The sequence below is a fragment of the Rhea americana genome, unplaced genomic scaffold, assembly GCF_003343005.1.
Source record: "Rhea americana isolate MKP2758 unplaced genomic scaffold, rheAme1 scaffold_145, whole genome shotgun sequence".
Taxonomy (NCBI): domain Eukaryota; kingdom Metazoa; phylum Chordata; class Aves; order Rheiformes; family Rheidae; genus Rhea; species Rhea americana.
In genome coordinates, this window is record NW_028185539.1 from 1,337,691 (window position 1) to 1,358,941 (window position 21,251).

The following is a 21,251-nucleotide window of genomic DNA, read 5'->3' on the forward strand; positions in this document are numbered from 1 at the left end:
TACAAGATGAAATAACACTGGTTCTGTCTATCCAAAGTATGTAAGGCTAAGACTTTCCACAAGACGTGGCTTTTTGTCATTTATTTCAAAATTCAATGTATTGTATCTAATGTTATTTACTAAAAAAGAAAAACAGCTGGAGTCTGTGATACTTGGGAATCACTTTTTTTGTTCAACCCACCACAGTATATAGTATACATACACTATTTAGTATATATACTATATATAGTGTATATATATGCTATAGTATACAGTTTATATAGAAATTTCATCAGCTCTTCAGTTCCTCTAGAATCTTCATCGCAATATGAGACCATACAACTAATTAACCCACAGTTGCTTTAAAAAAAGCATGCCTGAGTCAAAATGTGAGCAGAAAAAAAAATGTGGAGAAGGCAAAAAAAAAAGAAAAAAGAAAAAGAAAAAAAAGTAAAGAAATCTGGAATCTTTCTATTACTGTTCTAAAGCATAACAAACTAGAGCAATGTATTCACTATATCCAGTTGTAATGTTAAACCACAGATAAACATTACCAATGTAGCAAGAATGTGTTTCTTCCTTCTGATGAAGATCCAAGATTGCCTTCTTGAGTATGCCAAACAGCATGGGGTACTTACTTTACCATGTGATTGGCACACACTTTAGTTTTGATTCACTTTGGAGATGAAATTGTTGGCTAAAGCTTTGGAAATTCTGATTCTAGATCACTCAAGGCAGGCTGTCTTTACTTTGAAAAAGAGTAATTCTTTTTAATAACACTATGTTACTTGGCTTTATCTGTTTTTAACATTGTTTAATGATGTTTTGCATTTCTACATATTGTGCAACTCCCCAGGAACTTTAGTAGAGGAAACTTCATAAAAAATTGTTTATTATTTCAGCATGTGCTAATAAAATTGCTAAATGTTCAGTGAAGTATTCTAATACAATATCTTTTGAGGGGATGCAAAAAGGTCGCCTATTACATGCTGGTACAAAAATATACATACGTTCATTGAAAGGCAGAAATCATTATTTAACATAGTTCATTTTCATGGCCTCTCTGGTAACGCAGTGAATTCAACGGGGTTAGAGATTTATGTTGAGCTTATCTTGTAAGCAAAGTAAACTATCCCTTAAGCTTATGCTTTAAATTTTGTAGTCAACATTATTTTGCACAGCAACAAGCTTATTTATAGTATGTGTCAAGATACAGAGTTTGGTTTATTATTTTACTTATATTAATGGAAATGATCTGGAAGTAGAAAACATTACTTTGAGGCCTGTCTCTAATACCTTCCAAATTCTAAAGACAGTAAGTGTTCTGAGAGCAGAGTGCTTGGTTGATAGCTTCTGAATTCAGTTCCTTAGGGACATGTACTTATAAATCATTAGTCCTTTCTAGACCCAAACCACCTTAAACTCAGTCATTCACACAACATTCTGTAAGTTTTTTCTTGACTTACTACTATGCATGATACAAACATACATAGACACATGCAAATATACACTTGAAAGATTACTGTACAGGCATGCAAAGACTGTATGCAGCATCCTTTCTTTGTTTATTTATACAACTGCTGTGTTATAACCAAACATTACAGTTATTTTGCACAGCAGTCTACTATTCAGCTGCTCTGTTATCTAGTTTCCCTAATGGCTAATAACCTGTGTTCATATCCATAAAATCTTTCAGCAAAGTTCATTCCATACCTGAATATGGCATTTTGGTAGTGAATCCTCAAGGATCCAGTTCAGTAAATATATCTGTCAACACAGACGCCGTCAACTCCTTGAGGCAACAGCCATGCCATCGATTCTGAAATTGGAGCTTTCATATCAAGATGAGGATCAACTAGGATCAACACAAGTATAATCACTACTTCTGTTCTTGTAATACAGCTATTTCTAAAAATATGTGCAAGCGTACTTTTCCTCATAATGCTCTTCATTAATTTTTGTTATTGTAATGGTTGTCTTCAGAGAAATCAACATGATTGCTAGTTTCAAATGAACTTTCAACTGCACTACCACATTCACTTTACACAAATGTTTATTTCATCATGTGTTTGAGTGATGAGTAGTTCAGATCCAAAGAAAAGGTGCTCTTGTAATTAACTTGACTTGTTTGGCTGCATGTTTTTTTCATCCTCAGTAATGGGTTTGTTGGTGTAACACTTTTCTAAGTGGTGTTTTGGATATCGCCTACAGAATGAGCACTCAGTATTTTGATCTTTAATGAATGACGTTTGATAAATGGTAAAGCCATCATCACTGCTAGGAACAGATTCATGTGCCCATAGGCAGAAGTTTTGTGAGTTCTGTTGCCTTCTCTCTGGTTCAACTTTCTTCCGTCCAAAACCCTACAAAAAAGATTGTAACAAAAATTCCTGTAAACATATGACTTAGGATGACAGTTTCATAGATGAAGCTTGCAACAGTCACTACCCCATTGGGAAGTTAATGAAGCTGTTACCACAGTGATTTCAAGAACTCATGGTCAATCTAAGCTGAAAATAATACTGCCTGACTTGCCTGTCTGAACATACATAAAGAGAAATATATTGACTTTTCACCTATTACTACTAATGAATCACTCATACTTAGCATCTCTGCAGCATGCTATATACTCAGAGTAACAGCTAGATTGATCTTCAGAGTAACAAATAATTAAGTTAATAATGTTATGTTTGGACTCTAGTAAAAAACTGAGACAGACTAAAAACTGGAATTTTTAAAAATATCCCTTACTTATGTGTCCAGTCACAGGAAGATGGAATCTGATTTTCACACTACGTTTCAGGAAACTTATTGGGAATTAAAGTTTATCAGTACCATCAAATCTATGAGACACTGAATGTCATACAAAGTGCACAGAAATGGAGGTATTCAATACTAGTGAGTAATGAATACCTAAAAATCTAGGTCTAAGGGAGCTCACATGTCAGACAGACATTCAATATGACAATTCACTTCGTCCTCCTCTATTCATTATCTTGTAAATTGTGCTATTTCTTTTGCTGCTTAGAAAGATGTCAACGATCTAAGAAGAACTGAAAAACATGAAACTGTTGCAAATACAGAAAAGCCAAACACAGTTTTAAAAAAATCAAAATTGTGGCTTCTGCTACATAGAGATAAAGAGATGTGTATTGGAAAATAATGCATTCAGAAGATATATCTGGGATGTCCTATGGATTTCGTTAAACTTTTGAAAAAGGTGTATGAAAAATCAGTATGTGCAACTGACTTATGAGTGGCTGACAAAAGCTCAGTGCAAAGGCAATCACTTCTAGCAGAGTGATAGCGCACGTAACTTGGTGCAAAATCTTAAGTCTTGCCCAACAGGAGCACTGGAAGATGCCTATCAAAGACCTAAATCACGGGCATTTTTGTTCCCCTCAAATTCTGCCCCTCTCAGTGACCATCTGTACTGCTGTATACCTACATCAGCCTGAGAGAAGTCACATCCCTATGCTAATAAAGGGTGTGTTTCTTTGTTGCTTATATTTTTCCCTTCTCACAGTTCTGAGCATCTATGATTTTTAGAAGGGAGAAAAATGATGTTGTCTTTAATCTCTAGCAGACTGAGAGATGCACCTTCTGATTTTTTCAGCGCTGGGTACTTACAAAATCGAAATATTCTCCTACATTCTGTAAACAATGTCTGTTGTCATGAGAAGAAAATGGGAAGTTGTTGTTCACTGCTTTCTGAAAAAAAGAAGAGATGGGGAAAAAAATCTGAATTTTCATATACCCTGTCTTGCACACATACACACTAGTCTTAGTTCTTATATTCTGACAGATGCTGAAATTATAGTTGCATACCTTCTATCACTGATATCATTTTCATATTTTTAATCTTAATTGCACATCATTTTACTGGGGCAAAATGGGCTTTTTTCTTTTCTTTTTCTTTCCTTTTATTTTTTATTTTTTATTTTTTTTTTTTACCAAAAAAGTCATCAGGAGGATGGGTGTTCCCTTGACTAACTAAACATATACATGATTAATATAAAAGTATGAATTTTCAAATAAGAAATGCTACATTCCATCTACAAGAAGCAAAAATTAGACATATGTCAGGATTGCCTTGTTTGATTCACTAGTAAGCCCAAAGCTAATTAAAATGAACTGCAAAAGGGGCCTCCAAACTGAACTAATCTATGATTTATGTACTAAATGTCATGTACACTGCTTGTTGCAGGGGAAGTGGAAGAGGTATTAATCGCATAACTAATTTATAATCTCATTTTTTAACATAATGTTCTTCCAGTATGTAAAATGAAACTACAGTTTTAGGAGAAAGGGGCATCTGCAAAAAAACCTAATCGTTTAAAAAGTAATTAACATATTTAATTTTTTAAGCTAAAATGTGAAACACTGAAAACTCTTTCGGACTATTAGATTCCCTTGATTTCTCCTCCTGTATTATTTTTCTGTTTCACATTGGAAACATTTGGGTTTTTTGTAACTGATCTAGTGCTTTTTACTTTTAATATTGTGGAATAAAGTTTTTATCTTCCAGCTATGATATTCACCTCCATACAGAAGAACAAATTTTAATGTAATATAACTTTTTAAAAACTGTTTCAAGAGTAAGTGGCTTTTATGAGATATACTCTGAATCAGTTCCAAAGACAAGATATCACTAGAGGTCTGATCCAGCAAGAATAATCCACAAATGAAAATCTGCCTGCATGCAGTCAGTTGCACAATCATATCCTACAGTATTTGGTACACTGGCTGAATTTGTTTCATTTTTGGTAGGTGCCCAGTTCACATAAAAATTCAGCCAGACTGTAGCCCAATAAGTGCAATGGATACATTCTTATACATGCACTTAAAATTAAGCACCTTTTATGTTGCTAAAATGGTGATCTACTAAAGGACTCCACTGCAGTTACAAGCAAACCTTAACAACTTAGGAACCATGTTTATTACTAGTTCTTATATGTTGCAGGAAAATTGATAGCCAAGATGTTACATATTGAATACTCTCTTGGAATGATTCCATATATTAATTAATGTTTTTTAAAAAATTTATTACATCATAATTATAAGACTAACACTAAATAAGAAATAAGAATTAATATAAGCTTAAAAAATACTACACTTCTGACAAAATTAATTAACCACACCGCCAGGGATTTCCTTCATACAAGGAGATTAAAGACAGCTGCACATATAGCCAGTTTCAACAATTCTTTATCAGCAGTTTTTAGAAATGTCACATACACAAACCTTCTCAGATCGTTCATGTGACATCACATTTTAGCCTTTACTGCATCTTCATACTGTCATTGCAGACCTTTTACTTCCTCATTAATGAGAACTCGAAATTTCACTAGTTCTTGCTAACAGTGAAGGGTAGGTAAATGGACAGTGTAACACGAGATAACAGTCATGCTGGTGTTGATAACAGGCCTACCTAACCTGGTTTTCCTTCTCAGAGGCTGAGGTCAGATGCTTTGCAGAAAGCTGTACAACCAACATAATATACTATAATCTCCTCCTTTTCACTAGCCCCAACCTTCCATTTTAAGCATTCCTCCCAGCCAATTTCTGCTCTTGGTAACACCAAAATTTATGACGTGAACTCAATATAATGTTATGCCTATTGGAAATGAAAACAGAAAATACTATGTGCACGAACTGCTTGGGTAAAGCAAAGCTCAGCATGACCACAGAATTAAGACACAAAAATATGCTTATGAAATTGTAATGTAATATATGCTCAAGTTTTAAAAGTACTGTGTTTTGATTGTTTCCAAAATTAGCCCAATTTTCTCATTTTTAAGAAAGCCTTAAAGATATTTCAGATATGAAGTTTCTGATTTTTAAAGAAATAATTGTTTGCTTGAATATACAGAATGTCTGATATTCAATTCAAAACAGCTGATCAACTTTTAATGGAATGCTCTTGCAGGGCTATTTTGCACATGTATTTTACACTAAGATAGATCATAATACATTCTGACATACAGATGTGTCTCAAATAGCTATTACAACCAATGAAAGGGGAAAGTAACCGATACTGGAAACCAGCAGTAACTACAGGAGGACTTTGAGTACCCAAAATTATAACTGAGTAACAGAATATCATGAAATACCTTTTTCCCTCATCGCAGCTGGCAATCCTTTTAGACCCCAAGGCACAACGTCTGTCAATGTGCTGTGACTGCTGCGTCACTGCCAAAAATGTAAGCGCTATTCCGACTTGTGTACCTTAGCAAGCCTTCACCCAGCAAAACCTTGCAAAAAGGGGCTTCTGTAAATTAACTGCATTCCCACAGCTCACCTGCTCCCGAGCTCTGTACCCTGGCGGCAATCTCTCCTCAATATACCGAACTTCTTTGGCGTTTTGCGCCTGTCTTAGCGCAGAGCCTGTAGCTGACTCAGGCTGGCTTTGACATAGTCCGATATGGGCGAACTGGAAAAACATAAAATTTTGATCCGTGAAAACAAATAAACCCAATCAGAAACGTGGACAGAAACTGTGGTTTGTCACTTTTTTTTTCATTGTTGGTGTTTCACCCCCACCTAGCGGCCTTCGGGAAAATCAGGCTCCCTCCGTATAAAACACAACCCCTGCCTTAAAAAACTTAGGATGTGGATGAATAAAACAGGTAAGAAAAACGGCACAGAATATTATTTCCCCAGGAAAGTCATTTGTATAACTGTAATTTATCTATTACAGGCACTGATGCTGTAATCTCTTCTTTTTTCAGGCAGCTCCTGCTCCTCTGAGCGCAACGCCGCAGGCTTTCACGGCGGCCCCGATCCCCTGGCTCTGCGGTACCCGGGCAAGGACACCGACTGCTACCAGACTTCCCGGCTTGCTCTCCTCCCTCTCCCTGCGCCCCCTTTTTTTTCCTCAGACCAGGAATGTGGAGCCTTGTTTTCCTTTGAAAATACCTCTGTCGCCTACTGAAGCCTGAGGGCTTCCTTGGCAAAAGGAGCCTCTTCCCCCCACAGCCGCCTTTCCTCAGGAAAGGAGACGAGCGTTGGCAAAGTTTCGGGGCGGTTTCTTTGGAGGGTTGGAGTTTTAAAAGAGCCGAGTTTGGGACAGGAGCCCCGGGAGGTGCCAGCGCCGTGGCGACCCCTCCGCCCAGCCACAGGTCCTCACCCAGGCGCCATCGCGCTTCGTGCAGGGCTTGGCCGACCTGCCCTTGGGCATGGCCGCACCGCCTCGCCTCGCCTCGCCTCGCCGCCTCGCCTCACCGCCTCGCCTCACCCCGCCACCTCGCCTCACCACCCCGCCACGGTTGCCACGGTGGCTGCCTTGTCCCGCTCACAGAAGCCGCAGCGGAGCAGCCTCGAGGAGGAGACGGCGCCGCCATTACGCGGTGGGACGAGCCCCCATGGCGGGTGCCGGCGCCCTCCTCGTGAGGAGATAAACCCCCATCTGCACGATGAGACCCTCGCTTTGGGCGTGAAAAAGATCCCTCTGGAAATGCAGGCCTGCTCGCTCCTCCTGGCGTGGGGGGAGGCCTCCCCACGGCCCTCGCGGCCACGTCTTTCTGAGGAGGGAAGGGAGAGGCGGCGGCGCGAAGGCTTCGCGCGGGGTGACGGGGCCGGGCTGCCCGGGACCCTCCTTGCCGCCGCCGTCCCCGGCCTCCCGGCAGCAAAAGCTTTTCCCTCAGTATTACCCCTAAGCAATCAGCTCAATGACATTTTGCATTCTTGCTCTGAAGAAAGGATTTTTGACAAAGCCAAAAACGGGGACACCAGGTATATATATAATTTCTAAGCTGTAGCACCATGTTCTTTTTCTAAAATTCCTTTATGAAAACACACTTCTTAATTCTCTATACAAACCACAGTTATTAAAAAAGTCCGGCAATACCTTACGGATATTTTTGCTTTCTATTTTTGCACCTGTTGCACTTGTGTTTAAGTTTCTATTTATAAATAGGAAAAGGATGGAAGCAAGATGTGTCAAAAAACAGCATTACTCCAGGAGTTTAAGAAAAACACTATCACAACTGAAAACTGTGAGAGCTGGATATGCCTCCTTGGTAAAATAATAAACATTTGCAGAGTATTTTGCTATATTTTGGCCTACATACTCCATGCAAGTGGTGGCACTGGGTAAGTTTTGGTTAATAGGAAAAAGATGCTTAACACCTAGCACTGTGTTTTAAAATAATTATTATAAAAGCTGTCAATTAAGACTATAATTACTCCTCCTGTTAATATGGAAATACAGGGGTGTGGGTTGTTATTTTTTTCACAGATAGTTAAATCTAGGCAAACAATTATTTACACTTCTGTGCTGTGAGAATAACATTAGCAGGTTTAATGGCTTGGTGATAGCTATTATCATCATGCATCAAGAGCGATTACTGCCTCTTTTACGTTAAAAGGTAGCAACTGTCTTCTTAGTGTGAGTGTGGAATGTTTTATTCATTGTTTGTTTAAAATATTTCTTTAAATATTTCCCATTTCTTTCTAACTTAAGAATGTTGTCCCCTACAAATTGAATTTTCATCAACCTACTTCTTCATTTTTAAGAATGCAAGTATATTTCAAGTATTTGAATAACATAAACACGAATCTAAAATTGTCTTAGTGTTTTTGATAGAATCTTTTGATTCACAAAACTAAAGTTCATAAAATTAAAGTTGTGATGCATATTTTAAACTTTATATTCAAATGTAATAGTCTTTCATTACTGTATAAAATCTGTTCCTGACTTACTAAATTAACTTGTAATTCTGTGCTATCAGCTATAAAAAGTGATTTCCTTGTATGGAGCTGTACGGGCTAGTATTACTAAAAGCAGAGAAAAAAAAAACCTGCTGATACGGTAGAACATCTTACAGTAGGCAATGATCACTGCCTGCAGCTTAAAGAAAATTGTCCCTACCTTAATAGCTCCAAGACTTAACTCCATCAGAGGTGGTTTAAGATATAATTAGCATATTACTTCTGATTTAATTCCACCACTGCGAAAAATATGGAATCAAATTATGCTTCTGCCCTTTAAACCTAGTGTTAAAAACAAAGTCTTGGTTTAAAATAGCACTTTGTATTAGAAGATGGTACTTCTGGGTAAGTTACTCCTGAAAAGATACTAAATAAAATGCTAAAGACAGTACTTCTGTGGTAATACAAAAGGGTTAACACAAATACCCCTTTCTCTCCTAGGATAATCACCCGAAATGTAAGTGCTAGATCCTGAAATTGTCATTTACCCTGTGTAGTACTATAAATAAGGCAAAATTTTCTCTTAAGGTTCTTAGTCAAAATTAATAATAGTTTGGGATAAAACCAAGAAATTATCCAGAACTCTTAACTACAAAACTGTACTTCTCTTCCGCCAAATAGTTTACCTGGTGTACGGCTTGCCTAAACAATTCTTACCCTACCCCTGAATATCAGAGGTACTTGTTTGTCCATTAGAATGTAAAGAATTCACATAATTTGAAATTCACAGTAGCTAAACTGTGCTAGACTAAACTAGGTTGTTAAGTAATATAAAACTAATTAAGTCTAAAAACAAATTCTATGGAAACTACAGTGAGACTTAATACAACTACATAAATAATGAATATGGTGACTTCAGTCTTGCACAATGTAAGCAGAAACACATCGTTACTCTGCACACTCCCTGCCAGCAAGCACTGCTCACACGATGCTGGGTATGGTCTAGGAAAACCTATTAGCAGTTCAGGAGCGGATACTGTGTTTGAAGGCATTCAGCTTTAGAGCATGGAGACAACCTGCACTGTGTCATTTGCCTGTTGGTCAGAAAACTATTTGGTCTATAAATTCGTATTATAGATATAGTGCCTGAGATGGATATGGCAGCCATTTTTTTACAGTATTTTTTTAATGGACAGGGGAGTGGAAAATGATCATTCTCTACGTATTTCACAGAAAGAAAGGCTGAGGCATGGTGAGACAAAGCCATTGCTTAAAATGTAACAAACTGTAGGCAAGACTAAACTTCCCCCTAATTCAAACAGAAACATTTGTTTTAAAGGAAATTTCAAAGCTCCTGCATGAAAACAATCTCTAGTTTACCATCTTACTATTAGACATAAGTAATGAATGGTATTTCAGAGTACAAGCTGCCATCAGGGAGTTTTTCAAGGCTCTCTTCTAAATGGCTTACTTTATTTCTGCAGATATGTATTGGAAGTTTTGGTAATATATATAAGAGCAGTGGTTTGGATGCTGTTATTAACAATGCCATACTGTAAGTTACCTTCAAGTATAACAGCAGGTAAATGACTTGGATAAACTACTTTTAAGATGATTTACAGAGGCTAATATAAAACATGCTTATGAAAAATAAGCTGTTTCAGATAATGTAGTTTTGATTAAGAAAAAAAAATCCCAAACTGTAAACAAGCTCATGTTTTGAAATGGTTTTGTGACTGTATTGTCATCTTAGCCTTGAGTGTGATGAACTGTACTGTCTAAATGTGCCAGGATCACTTCAGAAGGCTGTGAAAATAACTCATGTGATTTTTAAGATGGGGGAAGTCAGTGACAGAACTAGAGAAGGATAATAAAGAACATGACAGGCAAGAGGAACCTACAGTTTGCTTTTATTCCATTCTACCTATTTACAGATTCAATAACCTTGGATATATTCTTGCAAACTCAAACATCCATTTGGCTTTAAAAGTATTACATTTATAGATTTTTTTTTCCCTGAAGGACTGCAATACTGTTTTGCGTTTACTGCTGTAAACAGACTTAGAAAGGTCCCTTCCTAACACCACAAAAGGATTCCAAAGGAACGCAAGCAGTAACTAACTGAATCAAGAGTTTGGCCAAAGTCTGCAGGGGCAGTAGGAACAGGTCCAATATAATAAAAGCTAGACTAAAAGTGCTTTAACAATAGTATCATGTTTTTTCTTAGATTGTATACATCCATTTTCCTACCAGTGGGCATTGCTATATTTTCAATTTTGTTATTGCTAAGACATGCTTTATATTAGTAAAAATATGCAAAATTGGGATATTTTAGCTTCATTTACAAAGGAAACAAGGCTTGTGCAACTGCACCTTCTGTCAAGCCACCTAATGATTTTCAAATTTATAGACCACTCTGAATTGTGAAAAACAAAAAAAAAAAAAAAATGAAGGCAGTTAAGATCGTAGAAACTTAGTAAGAACCAGTGACAGGATAGGAAGTTGCCCCATTAAGAGGCAGACCACACTCAGTTGCCATATATTCAGGACAATCATGCTGGTCAGCCTGCACTCGCAGGATTTCCTGGCTAGCCACAAATTGTACTGTCTCTCTTGGCACAGAGGTGTAACGAAGGAAACTCGTGGTTCTGAACAAAGGGCACCATGTAGCAGGAAAACATTAAATGGTAACTGTTAAAATTAACTTTGTCACTATACATGGAACAATCTGTTTGCTTAAAACCACCACATCTGAGACTTTTGCCAAATTCTGTGCCTAACATGAGCCCAGTATGCCCAAGGCATTGGTAACCCTGTATTTTAAGGTGCCCATCACCAAGTTTTTACTGTTGCAACCGCTCAGTATGTGTGAAAATCAGGTCAGTAAGCCCTACGGCCTGCTCCAGTATTCAATCCACCGTAGCGACGGGCTCCTCCCGGGTAGGGGCGCGGCAGCGCAGGCCGGCTCCCGGGGCCGGTGAGGCCCAGCGGCACGACGCCCCCTCAGTCACGCAAGGACGGAGCGGGGCGGGTGCTGACGGCGCAGCTCCCGGCGCCCTGCGGACACCTCCCGCCCCCCCCTCCGCCCTTGCGCCGGCAGAGCCCCGCGGTGCGCCCCGAACCGGGCCGGCAGCCACGGAGACAGCGAGGCGCGGCGGCCCGGCGGGCGGGCGGGGGCGCTACGCTCCCCTCAGCCGCACCGCAGCGCCGCACGCTGCCGCGCGCCCCTCGGCGCCCCCGCCCCGCCCCCGCGCCCAACCCACCCCGCTTCCCCCATTGGCCAGCGCCCGCTGCGGGCCCGCCCCTCCCTCCAACTCGACCCACGCGCTTCTCCCATTGGCCAGCGCCCGCTGCGGGCCCGCCCCTAGCGCCTGCAGGGACTTCGCGGGAAAGCGCGCGAGAGGTGGCTCTGCCGGCGGCTCCCCCCCTTTCCCGCTCCCCCGCGCTTACCGCTTCCGCCGGCGCTGACGGCGGCTGCCGCCCCCCGCGGGCCCGGCGAGACGGAGCCTCCCGCCGCGGGGCCGCGGCTCGGCCCGCCGCCGCCGCCGCCAGGCGAGCGGAAGATGGAGGAGCCCTGCGCAGCCGCGGGGGCCGCCGCCCCGCCGAGAGGAGAGGCGGAGGAGCCGCAGCAGGTACCGGCGGGGCCGGGGGCAGGGAGGGAGAGGAGCCCCCCGCGCCGCGCTGCCGCGGGCCGGCTCTGCCGCGGGGCTGCGCCGCGTGTGGCACTGCTGCGTTTAAACGTGGCGTGCGGGAGCGTGCCCTGGATCCTGCGCCGGCCTCTGCGTGCTCTTCGTGGGTGTCCGCTCGGCGGCCGCGAGCGTGGCGGCCGCGTACCTCACCGCGCGTGGAAGGAGACGCGCGGGGGTAAGCGTGGCCCTTTGAGGAAGGCGTGTCACTAGTTTTAACGTCGTTTTTCTTGTGCGCGTTCAGCTGCAGCGTTGGTGTGAGCTGTGCTGTAGTTTCAGGCCAAGGCGTGAGTAATCCCGGTCCCGGGGGAGCTGGGCTGCCCTTCGTTTCCCGCAGCGCTGTGGCGCTGGCTCTGTGAGGGAGTTGAGGGGACTCCGTGCAGCGAACGTGTGTTACGAGCGGTTGAGCAGAGTTGAGAGCGAATGCAGGGTTTCACCCTTTAAAAATGACCGATGTTAACCACAAGTGCACAGATATAAAACAAAATCTCGTAGCTTTAATTCGTATTACTATAAACAAAAGACTAATTTTTCCTTGAATACCAGGGGTCGCTGTTGTTTCTCGGAGGCAGTGAAGTGAAGAGCAGCGCTGTGGTGAAATACTCCTCTGCCCCACCGCAAGCAGCGTTTGCCCGTCTTCAAGAGAAGACTGATTTGAAACTTCCACCTGCGAACTGGTTGCGTGAAAGTGCTAAGCTGGGACCAGCAGGTACAACTATTCTGGGCAACAACAAGAAAAGTAAACCCTTTTCAAGGTAAATGCGTCAAGCTCTATTTTTATTCCAAACTTTTAAGAATAAATTTAACAGTGAACTTGGACCCTATGTAATTCAAAATATTACACATATTTTGTATCATGTCAAGTATGTGTTACTCTTTCTTCACCATTCCCGCTTTTCTTCTGTGGTTTTTGCCTGTATGTTATAGTCTTGTTTTCTTTATAGATGATTAAGGATGCTAGTAATGTTGACCTTCATGTTGGTCTGTGATTGTCTGTTGTCAGTTGGTCAAAATCAAACCAGACTGGTTCAGCTAGCCATTTGGCTTTTGATAACATAAGAAATTGGAACAAACATAAGTCCTCCTGACACTTCAGCAGCTGTCTTGGTAGTTTTAATCTTTAGAAATCAGAACTGGCTAACTAATGGAAAAAGAAACTTCACAGTCCTGTCAAGAATATGCATGGCAGTTAAAATAAGTGGCAGAACTAAAAAGCAGTAATATCTTTCAATATGGATGTTTGTTAATTAGTTGGATGAAGCAAATTCTGTGTGTTCCTAAATAGGAAATTTAGCTCCTGTGCTGAGCAAGCAAAAATCATACTCAACTAGTTAGTGAAATTTAGCAGTATGCCAAAGGCTTGTGTTTAAATCCTTGTAATTGACATTAGGGGACATACTTTTTTTTTTTTTTTTTTTTTAGTGGAGCAACATGTTTCTTCTCTGGGCTTTATCAACTTTTAAATACTATGTTTGTCAGATAGCAGCTGGCAGTTTGTTTTTGTCAATTTTTAAACCTAATAATGAAGGTATGAGTTCAGACATTTATATATCATATATTTGATTATGTTATGGCACTACCTGGTTTAATTTGAAAGAATGATCTGCATATTGAAGTATTCCGGTTTAAATAGCTTGTAATTTAGAGAGGCCTTAATAAGGGCAGATACAGATATAAGGATGTGCTTATTGAAATAATTAAGCCAGTTTTGTGTTTTGAAAAAAGAAGAAAAATATTGTTATAGAAGCAAAATAAAATGCAGATGCCAAAATTAAAAAATGTGCTTCATTTCTTTAAAGAGAGAAAACATTTGAAAAACTGATTTGCTCCTTTGTAGTAAAAAGGCAAGGAGGGGAGTCATTTCGTAGAATCCAGTTCTTCTATTGATGTGTGTGTTAAGACAGCTTATTTTCTTATTTCCTTGCTTTTTAACAAAACTTAAACTACTTTTGGGCATGTCTTGAGCTTTGATCTAAATAATTCCAGTGGTATCAGTGGAAAACTTGTGGAACTTCAAAATGATTTTGTTAATTAAACTCAGATCTCATTATAGCTAGTAGTGCTTAGCTTTCAGAGGCTGAGCATGTTTTGGAGAACAAGTAGCTGTATTTTTAATGTCACATTACATCTATCTTAACTTGTAATATTTTCTAAATAGCTTTGGAATGGCTTATGACTTCATTGACTCAATTGGAAATGATGTGGATGTTGTGTCTGATTCAGAGGTATGTATAACTTTCAGTTCCATGATTCAAACATTTATGGTGTATAAATCTCATCTTAAGACACTGTCAAAGAATGATCTTTGTGTCTTTTGAGGAAAAGTCCCCTAATGAAATACAAACAAATGATCTAATTTTTGCCCTGTCATCAAAGGGGGTTGTGATCAATGAATAAAAAATATAGATAAAATCATATTTCCAGTGCAGTTTTACAAACAATCTTCAACTAAAATATGCAAGTCTGTGAATGTGATATATCAGTTTATAATGTAGGTAAGCCTTGTGTGTGTGCAATACAGTTATTTGATGCAAATTATTGCTGCTCTTAGGATTTGTTTTCTTCCTTCTCATCCAGAAGAGAGAGACTTCTTCCACCTTCAGCGCAATCTTCTTTACTTTTCTCTGACTTTACCAGCACCAGAAATGTTGGTGAATCTTCTGTGTTAAATTCAGATGAGATTATTCAGGGGAGGAAACATGCATATTCAGTTATCTCTATATTGATCTTGGACAGATTTTTACTAAACGTAGATTGATCGATAACTCTCTATTTACATGTGTGTATATACACACAGTGTGTCACTTCTGATAATGGGTTGTGAGGATCCAAAGAGTGATCATGTTTAATCGTTGCATAGTATTTATACTTGTTCTTTTTTCTCCTTTTTCTTTTTTTCTGCTTTTTGATCAATATTGATCAATATTGTTTCACTGCTTGCTAATTCCTTCTGCTGTATCTGTCTGTCTCCTGTTTCTTACTAAGCTGCTTGATATAGGAGTGGTGCTCTTGTTTTCACACAACCTAATGCAATGAGACCTAATCAGTGACTGCAGTTTTACAGCTGGCTTTTTCTTTTTCAAATGCACTGTTTGTGTAGGAATGAGAGGTGTTTATATTCCGTAGTGAATGCATTTATTTGCCATTAGAACAATACTGGAAAATAGTGAGTCTTCTGTTGCTGTATAAGTTTAAATCCAGTGGCTTTAATGACTGGCTTCAACAATATTAATGAGTGAAAACATTTTTAGGTGATGGCAGTCAGTCTGATGTTGCTTACTCAACTGTACAGATCCAAGTGTAAGCACGCATTTTAAAACCTGGCAGTGTTCGTGCAAATGAGTGAGGAAGAGAGAAGGAAGAGGAGAAAAATGTTGTTTCTTAAGATGTCTTTTGTCAGTGATGGATGTGAAGAAAATCACTATCTGAAAAACTAGCTTATTGCAGTTATGGTAAGGGAGTTGACTGCGCATGTTAAACATCCCTAAAGGCTGGAATGGCCTTCTTAAAAAGTCTAGCTTTTTAAGGTTTTATTTACCTGCCGGTATCTCTCTGATGTTTGTGCTGTATTCTTGATCTATAGCTTCTGAAGAATCGTATCTTAAATCCAGTATAGTTATATGGAATGTAATCTGTTTTCTTTTCTGTTGTAAGAATATTAAAAAACTTCTGAAGATACCTTATAGCAAGTCGCATGTCAGCATGGCAGTACATCGAATTGGGCGGACCCTCTTGCTGGATGAGCTAGATATTCAAGAACTCTTCATGAGATCATCTCAGGTTAACCATTTGTTTTTAAGTATGTCATATAGTCAAAATGTAGTATTTCAAGAATGGTGTAGGGGCAAGCATATATATATATAAAAATAAAAATTATGTATATATCAAAGTGTGTGCAAGTACAGAAAATCTGCGTGAAGCAAATGCTGCTATTGTACAGCAGTTGGTTTATCTACAAACTGCTACAGAGAATCTGATGTCCTTTTACTTACGATACTGTAGGATTGAAATTCCATGTCCCAGTTCCCTGTAACTGCTTCAGTATTGTTGTACTATTTTAGAAATTTTATTAATAATAAAATATGTAGTATTAATTAATCTCTCACACTCAACTTTTTGTGAGAAAAGATGGTAATGTAACTTTGTAGCTAAACTCTTAAATTGGTTATTTGTTGAAAACGTTGATGCCTTCTAAAAAAACTTTCTGCCATTTGCTGGGGATGAGTATTCATAAGCTAAATTAGGGACTTGGTTTGTTTTGTAGATGTTTCTTCACATTAATTTCATATTTATGATATTACCTAGACAGGAGACTGGACATGGCTTAAAGAGTTTTATCAAAGGCTGATTGATCAGAAGTGGCAGCGAAAAAAGAAGAGCAAAGAGCACTGGTACCAGAAGGCTATACTTTCCAAATTTTTGTATTACAGGTAACTTCATGCTTTCATCAATTTGAATTCTGTGCCACCTTATTTTTCCCTGGCTCCTTGTCTTGAAATAAATGTTAGAATTGCATTGTGGTCTGTCTTATTTACTGCTTTATTCTTTTACAGAGGAAATTCAAGGTTGAGATCAGGAAGTAGCTAGACTATCAATGTTTTAATAGAAATTAAAGTAGTTTAAAGTAAAGTGAAAATATAAAGTAAATAGCATGACTTAACTGACTACGTATCTCAATATTCCTCCAAAGAACTGGGCCTGAGGGAAGACATTAAAATATGCAAGATTCAGTAATACGGCAGATACCGTAATCGAAGAGTTTGAGCAATGAACAACTTGTCAATATACCAATCTTTTGATATATTAGCAAAGCCATTCTTTGCAAATAAAGTGCATAAAATATAATAATTCTAAAGCAGATTCTGGTTGTATATTGTTGACTGAACCTTTGATATTGCTTTGTCAGTATTAATGGTGATGGAGCTGCTCAGCCTGTTCCTTCCACTTCAAAACAGCACCAGGATGGTCCTGTTTCAGGTGAGAGTGATGAAGCAGGAAGGGCCTCCTGGCCAGCTCCCTTTGAAATGCCTTCTTCAATATCTGAAGATCCAGGTGCCTCTAACCAGGTTAGTTCGTTATATTTTAAAGGAGACCTTGGTGGGGAATATAATTACTGAAAGATTTGGAGAGGTGCTATTGAAGTAGTCATCTTTACTGGAAAAGAATGATCAAAAATAGAAGAACAACTTTGTGGTACCTGCATTTTAGCTCATGCCAGTGTTCCCTAGCTCCAAATTTCAGAAATACGTTTTTCTGTCATTTTAGTATGTACTTATGTGTTTTTGAGAGACAAAATATTTAGCTAAGAGTAATCTTCAATTATTTCACCTGAAGGAGCAGGAAAAATTGATATTCATTCAGATGGTATTTATGAACACTTAAGGCACTGGGCTTTTTCTTTTCAAATATGCCATTAAAATTAGGTGAAGATAGAACTAAGGATCTACTAAAATGAAGATGCAAAACAGTTGAGTAACACATAAAAATATTTGTCATGAGATTATACAAATAGAAAAGAGATGTTCACAAAATCACAGAATGGTTGAGGTTGGAAGGGACCTCTGGAGATCATCTAGTCCAGCCTCCCTAGGTCACCTAGAGCATGTTAGACAGGGTTGCATCCAGGCAGGTTTTGAAGATTTCCAGAGAAGGAGACTCCACAACCTCTCTGGGCAACCTGGTCCAGGGCTCCGTCACTCTCACAGGGAAGAAATTCCCCCTCACGCTCAGGCGGAACTTCCTGTGCTTCAATTTCTGCCCATCGCCTCTTGTCCTGTCACACGGGACAACTGAAAAGAGTTTGTCCCCGTCCCCTTGACACCCTCCCTGCAGGTCCTTGTACACGTTGATCAGATCCCCCCCCCTCAGCCTTCTCTTCCCCAGGCTGAAGAGGCCCAGCCCTCACAGCCGTTCCTCCTAGGGCAGATGCTCCAGCCCTCTGACCATCTTCGTAGCCCTATGCTGGACTCTCTCCAGTAGCTCCATGTCTCTCTTGGACTGGGGAGCCCAGAACTGGATGCAGTACTCCAGATGAGGCCTCCCCAGGGCTGAGTAGAGGGGCAGGATCACCTCCCTCCACCTGCTGGCAACAGTCTTCCCAGTGCACCCCAGGAGACCATTGGCCTTCCTGGCCACAAGGGCACTTTGCTGGCTCATAGTCAACTTGTCCAGTTACAGTAATTAGGCAGCAAACTGATAATAACATTAGGCTCTAAACCAGAGTTTCAGTCTGTGGCTAAGCCTGTTTATGTGAAAACTGTTAATTCTTGTGGTTTTTTTGAGTAACGTAATACAGGAATTGAGTAAATCTTTGAGAGATTGAAAAATCAGTTATTTTCTGTCTATGTTAAGCATGATGCTAGATGATCATTATCATCTTAGGTAGTACTACCAAAAGACTTGGATAGGGAATTTGTGAAGACTCTAACTCGCATCAGTCATAAGATCGTGACTTTGTGGTATGGTAGTGTTCTAAAGTGGTGAAATAAAACTTCAGTACTTGAAAGTTTTTAGGAGGAGAACTATTTCTGTCTTACACTTTCTTGAGGAAGCATTGCCAGCTCAGACAGGCTGTTTGTTGTAAAGTCTTGTGCATTTGTATAATGTAACTCTTCTTTATAAAAAGCTTACAGGATAGAGGACTTCTGGGAGATGGATAATCTGGTTCTGACTCTGGGGTAATAAGTGATTTGTCTGAAAAGCTTCATTTTTCTTTCCAAATCTTGTGAGAATATAAAGTATAAAACTTATATTCTAATTGCAGAAAAGAAGCATTCTAGCACTGACTAGAGGCTTTTAATCACTTATTTAAAGATAGTAGAGATGAAGGTTTTAGCTTTATATGCTTTTTTTTCTTATTCAGAGTATTATTTTTCTGTACATATGTTTTTGTGGCCTAGCTTTATCTCAGCAGCAGAATCACTCCTTATCCTTGTGCTTTCCACAGGGAAGTGTGCCTCTTGAACCCTCATATATAGTGGGGCATGTGGCTTCAGCCCCCAAAGAACAAAACCTGACTACTTTGTTCAATGACGGGGAAAACAGTCAGGTATGCTATATGTGAAATCTGAGCTCAAGCACATAACCCCCAATTTAAGACAGCACTTTAAAATTTGGTCATAATTGGAATCAAGAGAAACTTAGTCCCTTGTAGAAGTAGCTTTTGGCATCTGTGATCTCAATCTTTTAAGTTAATGTGATTATACAGCATAGTTCATTATGTGCTGTCTCTTATTTGCTGCTTTTGCATCTTGCTTTCTCGTAACTCTGCAGACTGTCACAGAGAATGTGTTTTTATAATAATGATTTATAGACTAATTTTTTCTCTTAATGAAGGGGCTTAAAAATGACTTTGTTCGTAACATCTTGTGGACCTTTGAAGATATCCACATGTTAGTAGGATCAAATATGCCTATATTTGGAGGTGGGAGATACCCTGCTGTGAGCTTGCGTCTCAGGTGAATTTTGAAGTTAATGAGATACGTATGTCTATGTCACTCTTGACTGACTTATTGCTTTGCTTTTCTATTCAGCTATCTGTATTTTGTTTTGTTGACTCTTACTTTCACATGCAGTTTAAAGAATAAAATTAATTCTCTAGACTTAAATGGCAATGGCATTATAAAGTAGTGGAAGTCAGAAAGAAGCCCATAGCCATGCCACTGCACTAGAAGTTGAGATGCTTTACTCCTTTTTTTGGCTTTTTTTGAAGTACCGACTGTTGGCAACCTTTGACTTTAATGCAAGTATTCAGAGTTAAGAATCAGATTTCCAGAAGTTTTCTAATTAACCTGTACTTTATTTCTGTTTTTATAAAGGAAGGAAGTAATATTTCTTACTGGCATTCTGAATATCAGTAGCTGGTAGTTGGGTACTTCATAAAGACTTACAACCTATATTAGTTCTACATTCTGACAGTCCTACCATTCACTAATACTTCATGCTGATTACTTGGTATCCGTCTTTCTGTTTCTACCTATGTGTAGGTAAAGAATGAATAAAAACTTGGAGCATGTGTAATTGCTTGGTATAATTATGTCATCTTTTAAGACACGTCCAGGAATTACTAGTACGCTGCTTTGCAAGGAATTTTGGAAGTTCTGTGAGAAGCCTTGCATTGTACTTAGTTGCAGTTAAGGCTACCATTCCTATAACTTCTTAATTATTTGCTATTTTGATAAGCATGAGATGAAGCTTGTTAGAGTTTGTTAAGTGTGCAAAAATTCCAATTTGCTGAGGGAATGTGAGTGTATTCCGTTGTAACTGGAGATATCAGTAGCGTACATCCGTTTAAAGAGGCAATGCAAGGTGTTGTATCAAGTAAAGTGTAAAAGATATTATTTTGGAATCCAAATACTCTCAGATGCCTTAAAAAATCAAGAGTAAACATCTGATTTTTTATGAAGAGTAAATGAGGACTTAAAATAACACTAGAAACACTTGTTTTTAGGGATAACAACAAGCCAATAAATGTGTTAACAGGAATTGACTATTGGCTGGATAACTTAATATGCAATGTCCCAGAGCTTGTGATGTGCTTTCACGTTAATGGAATTGTTCAGGTAAGCCTGCCTCTTTTACATTATGCCCATTTTATCGCTTCTTTAGTTTCTGAAATCTCTCCAGTTGTAAAAGATCTTTCTAATCTTACCTGTTTTGACAAAAAGACTACAAGAATTCTTTATTGTAGAACATGAAGCAGATCCACAACTTGTATCAGTCATTCAAAAAACATTGGCTTTCCTGTTTCTCCCTTCCATGCATGTAAGAGTCCCACTTCTCCTGATGGAGACATAATTGAGATAAAAATAAAAAATGTATATGTACCAACAGAAATGTTTCTTGCATTTTAAAATCTGTAGTGTTTACTTGGCAAGATAGGTGCATGTGTGTTAATTTTTTGTTTGTATTTACCATTTTCCATATTGTATTTTT

The 21,251-nt window shown here is 39.2% G+C and overlaps 2 protein-coding genes across 4 annotated transcripts in view; one reads left to right on the plus strand and one right to left on the minus strand.

Annotated features, from left to right (window-relative positions):
- Positions 1 to 2,065: 2,065 nt before the first annotated feature.
- Positions 2,066 to 7,159, minus strand: TEX36 (testis expressed 36). Its single transcript, XM_085299121.1, has 4 exons — positions 7,109 to 7,159; positions 6,281 to 6,412; positions 3,610 to 3,690; positions 2,066 to 2,342 (listed from the first exon to the last, which is right to left on the minus strand). The coding sequence occupies exons 1-4, from the start codon at positions 7,157 to 7,159 to the stop codon at positions 2,094 to 2,096; spliced, it is 513 nt and encodes a 170-aa protein (XP_085155247.1). The 3' UTR covers positions 2,066 to 2,093.
- A 4,904-nt stretch (positions 7,160 to 12,063) lies between these two features.
- EDRF1 (erythroid differentiation regulatory factor 1) overlaps positions 12,064 to 21,251 on the plus strand; it is a 28,176-nt gene continuing 18,988 nt past the window's right edge. Inside the window, exons 1-9 of one of the 3 annotated variants that reach the window (XM_085299108.1) lie at positions 12,064 to 12,263; positions 12,864 to 13,072; positions 14,476 to 14,542; positions 15,972 to 16,097; positions 16,623 to 16,747; positions 17,224 to 17,383; positions 19,264 to 19,365; positions 19,653 to 19,774; positions 20,767 to 20,878. In XM_085299108.1, the coding sequence (XP_085155234.1) occupies positions 12,195 to 12,263; positions 12,864 to 13,072; positions 14,476 to 14,542; positions 15,972 to 16,097; positions 16,623 to 16,747; positions 17,224 to 17,383; positions 19,264 to 19,365; positions 19,653 to 19,774; positions 20,767 to 20,878 (1,092 nt within the window). In that variant the 5' untranslated portion in view covers positions 12,064 to 12,194. The remainder of the gene's footprint in view (positions 12,264 to 12,863; positions 13,073 to 14,475; positions 14,543 to 15,971; positions 16,098 to 16,622; positions 16,748 to 17,223; positions 17,384 to 19,263; positions 19,366 to 19,652; positions 19,775 to 20,766; positions 20,879 to 21,251) is intronic. The other 2 variants (XM_085299109.1, XM_085299110.1) reach the window with 2 other exon arrangements.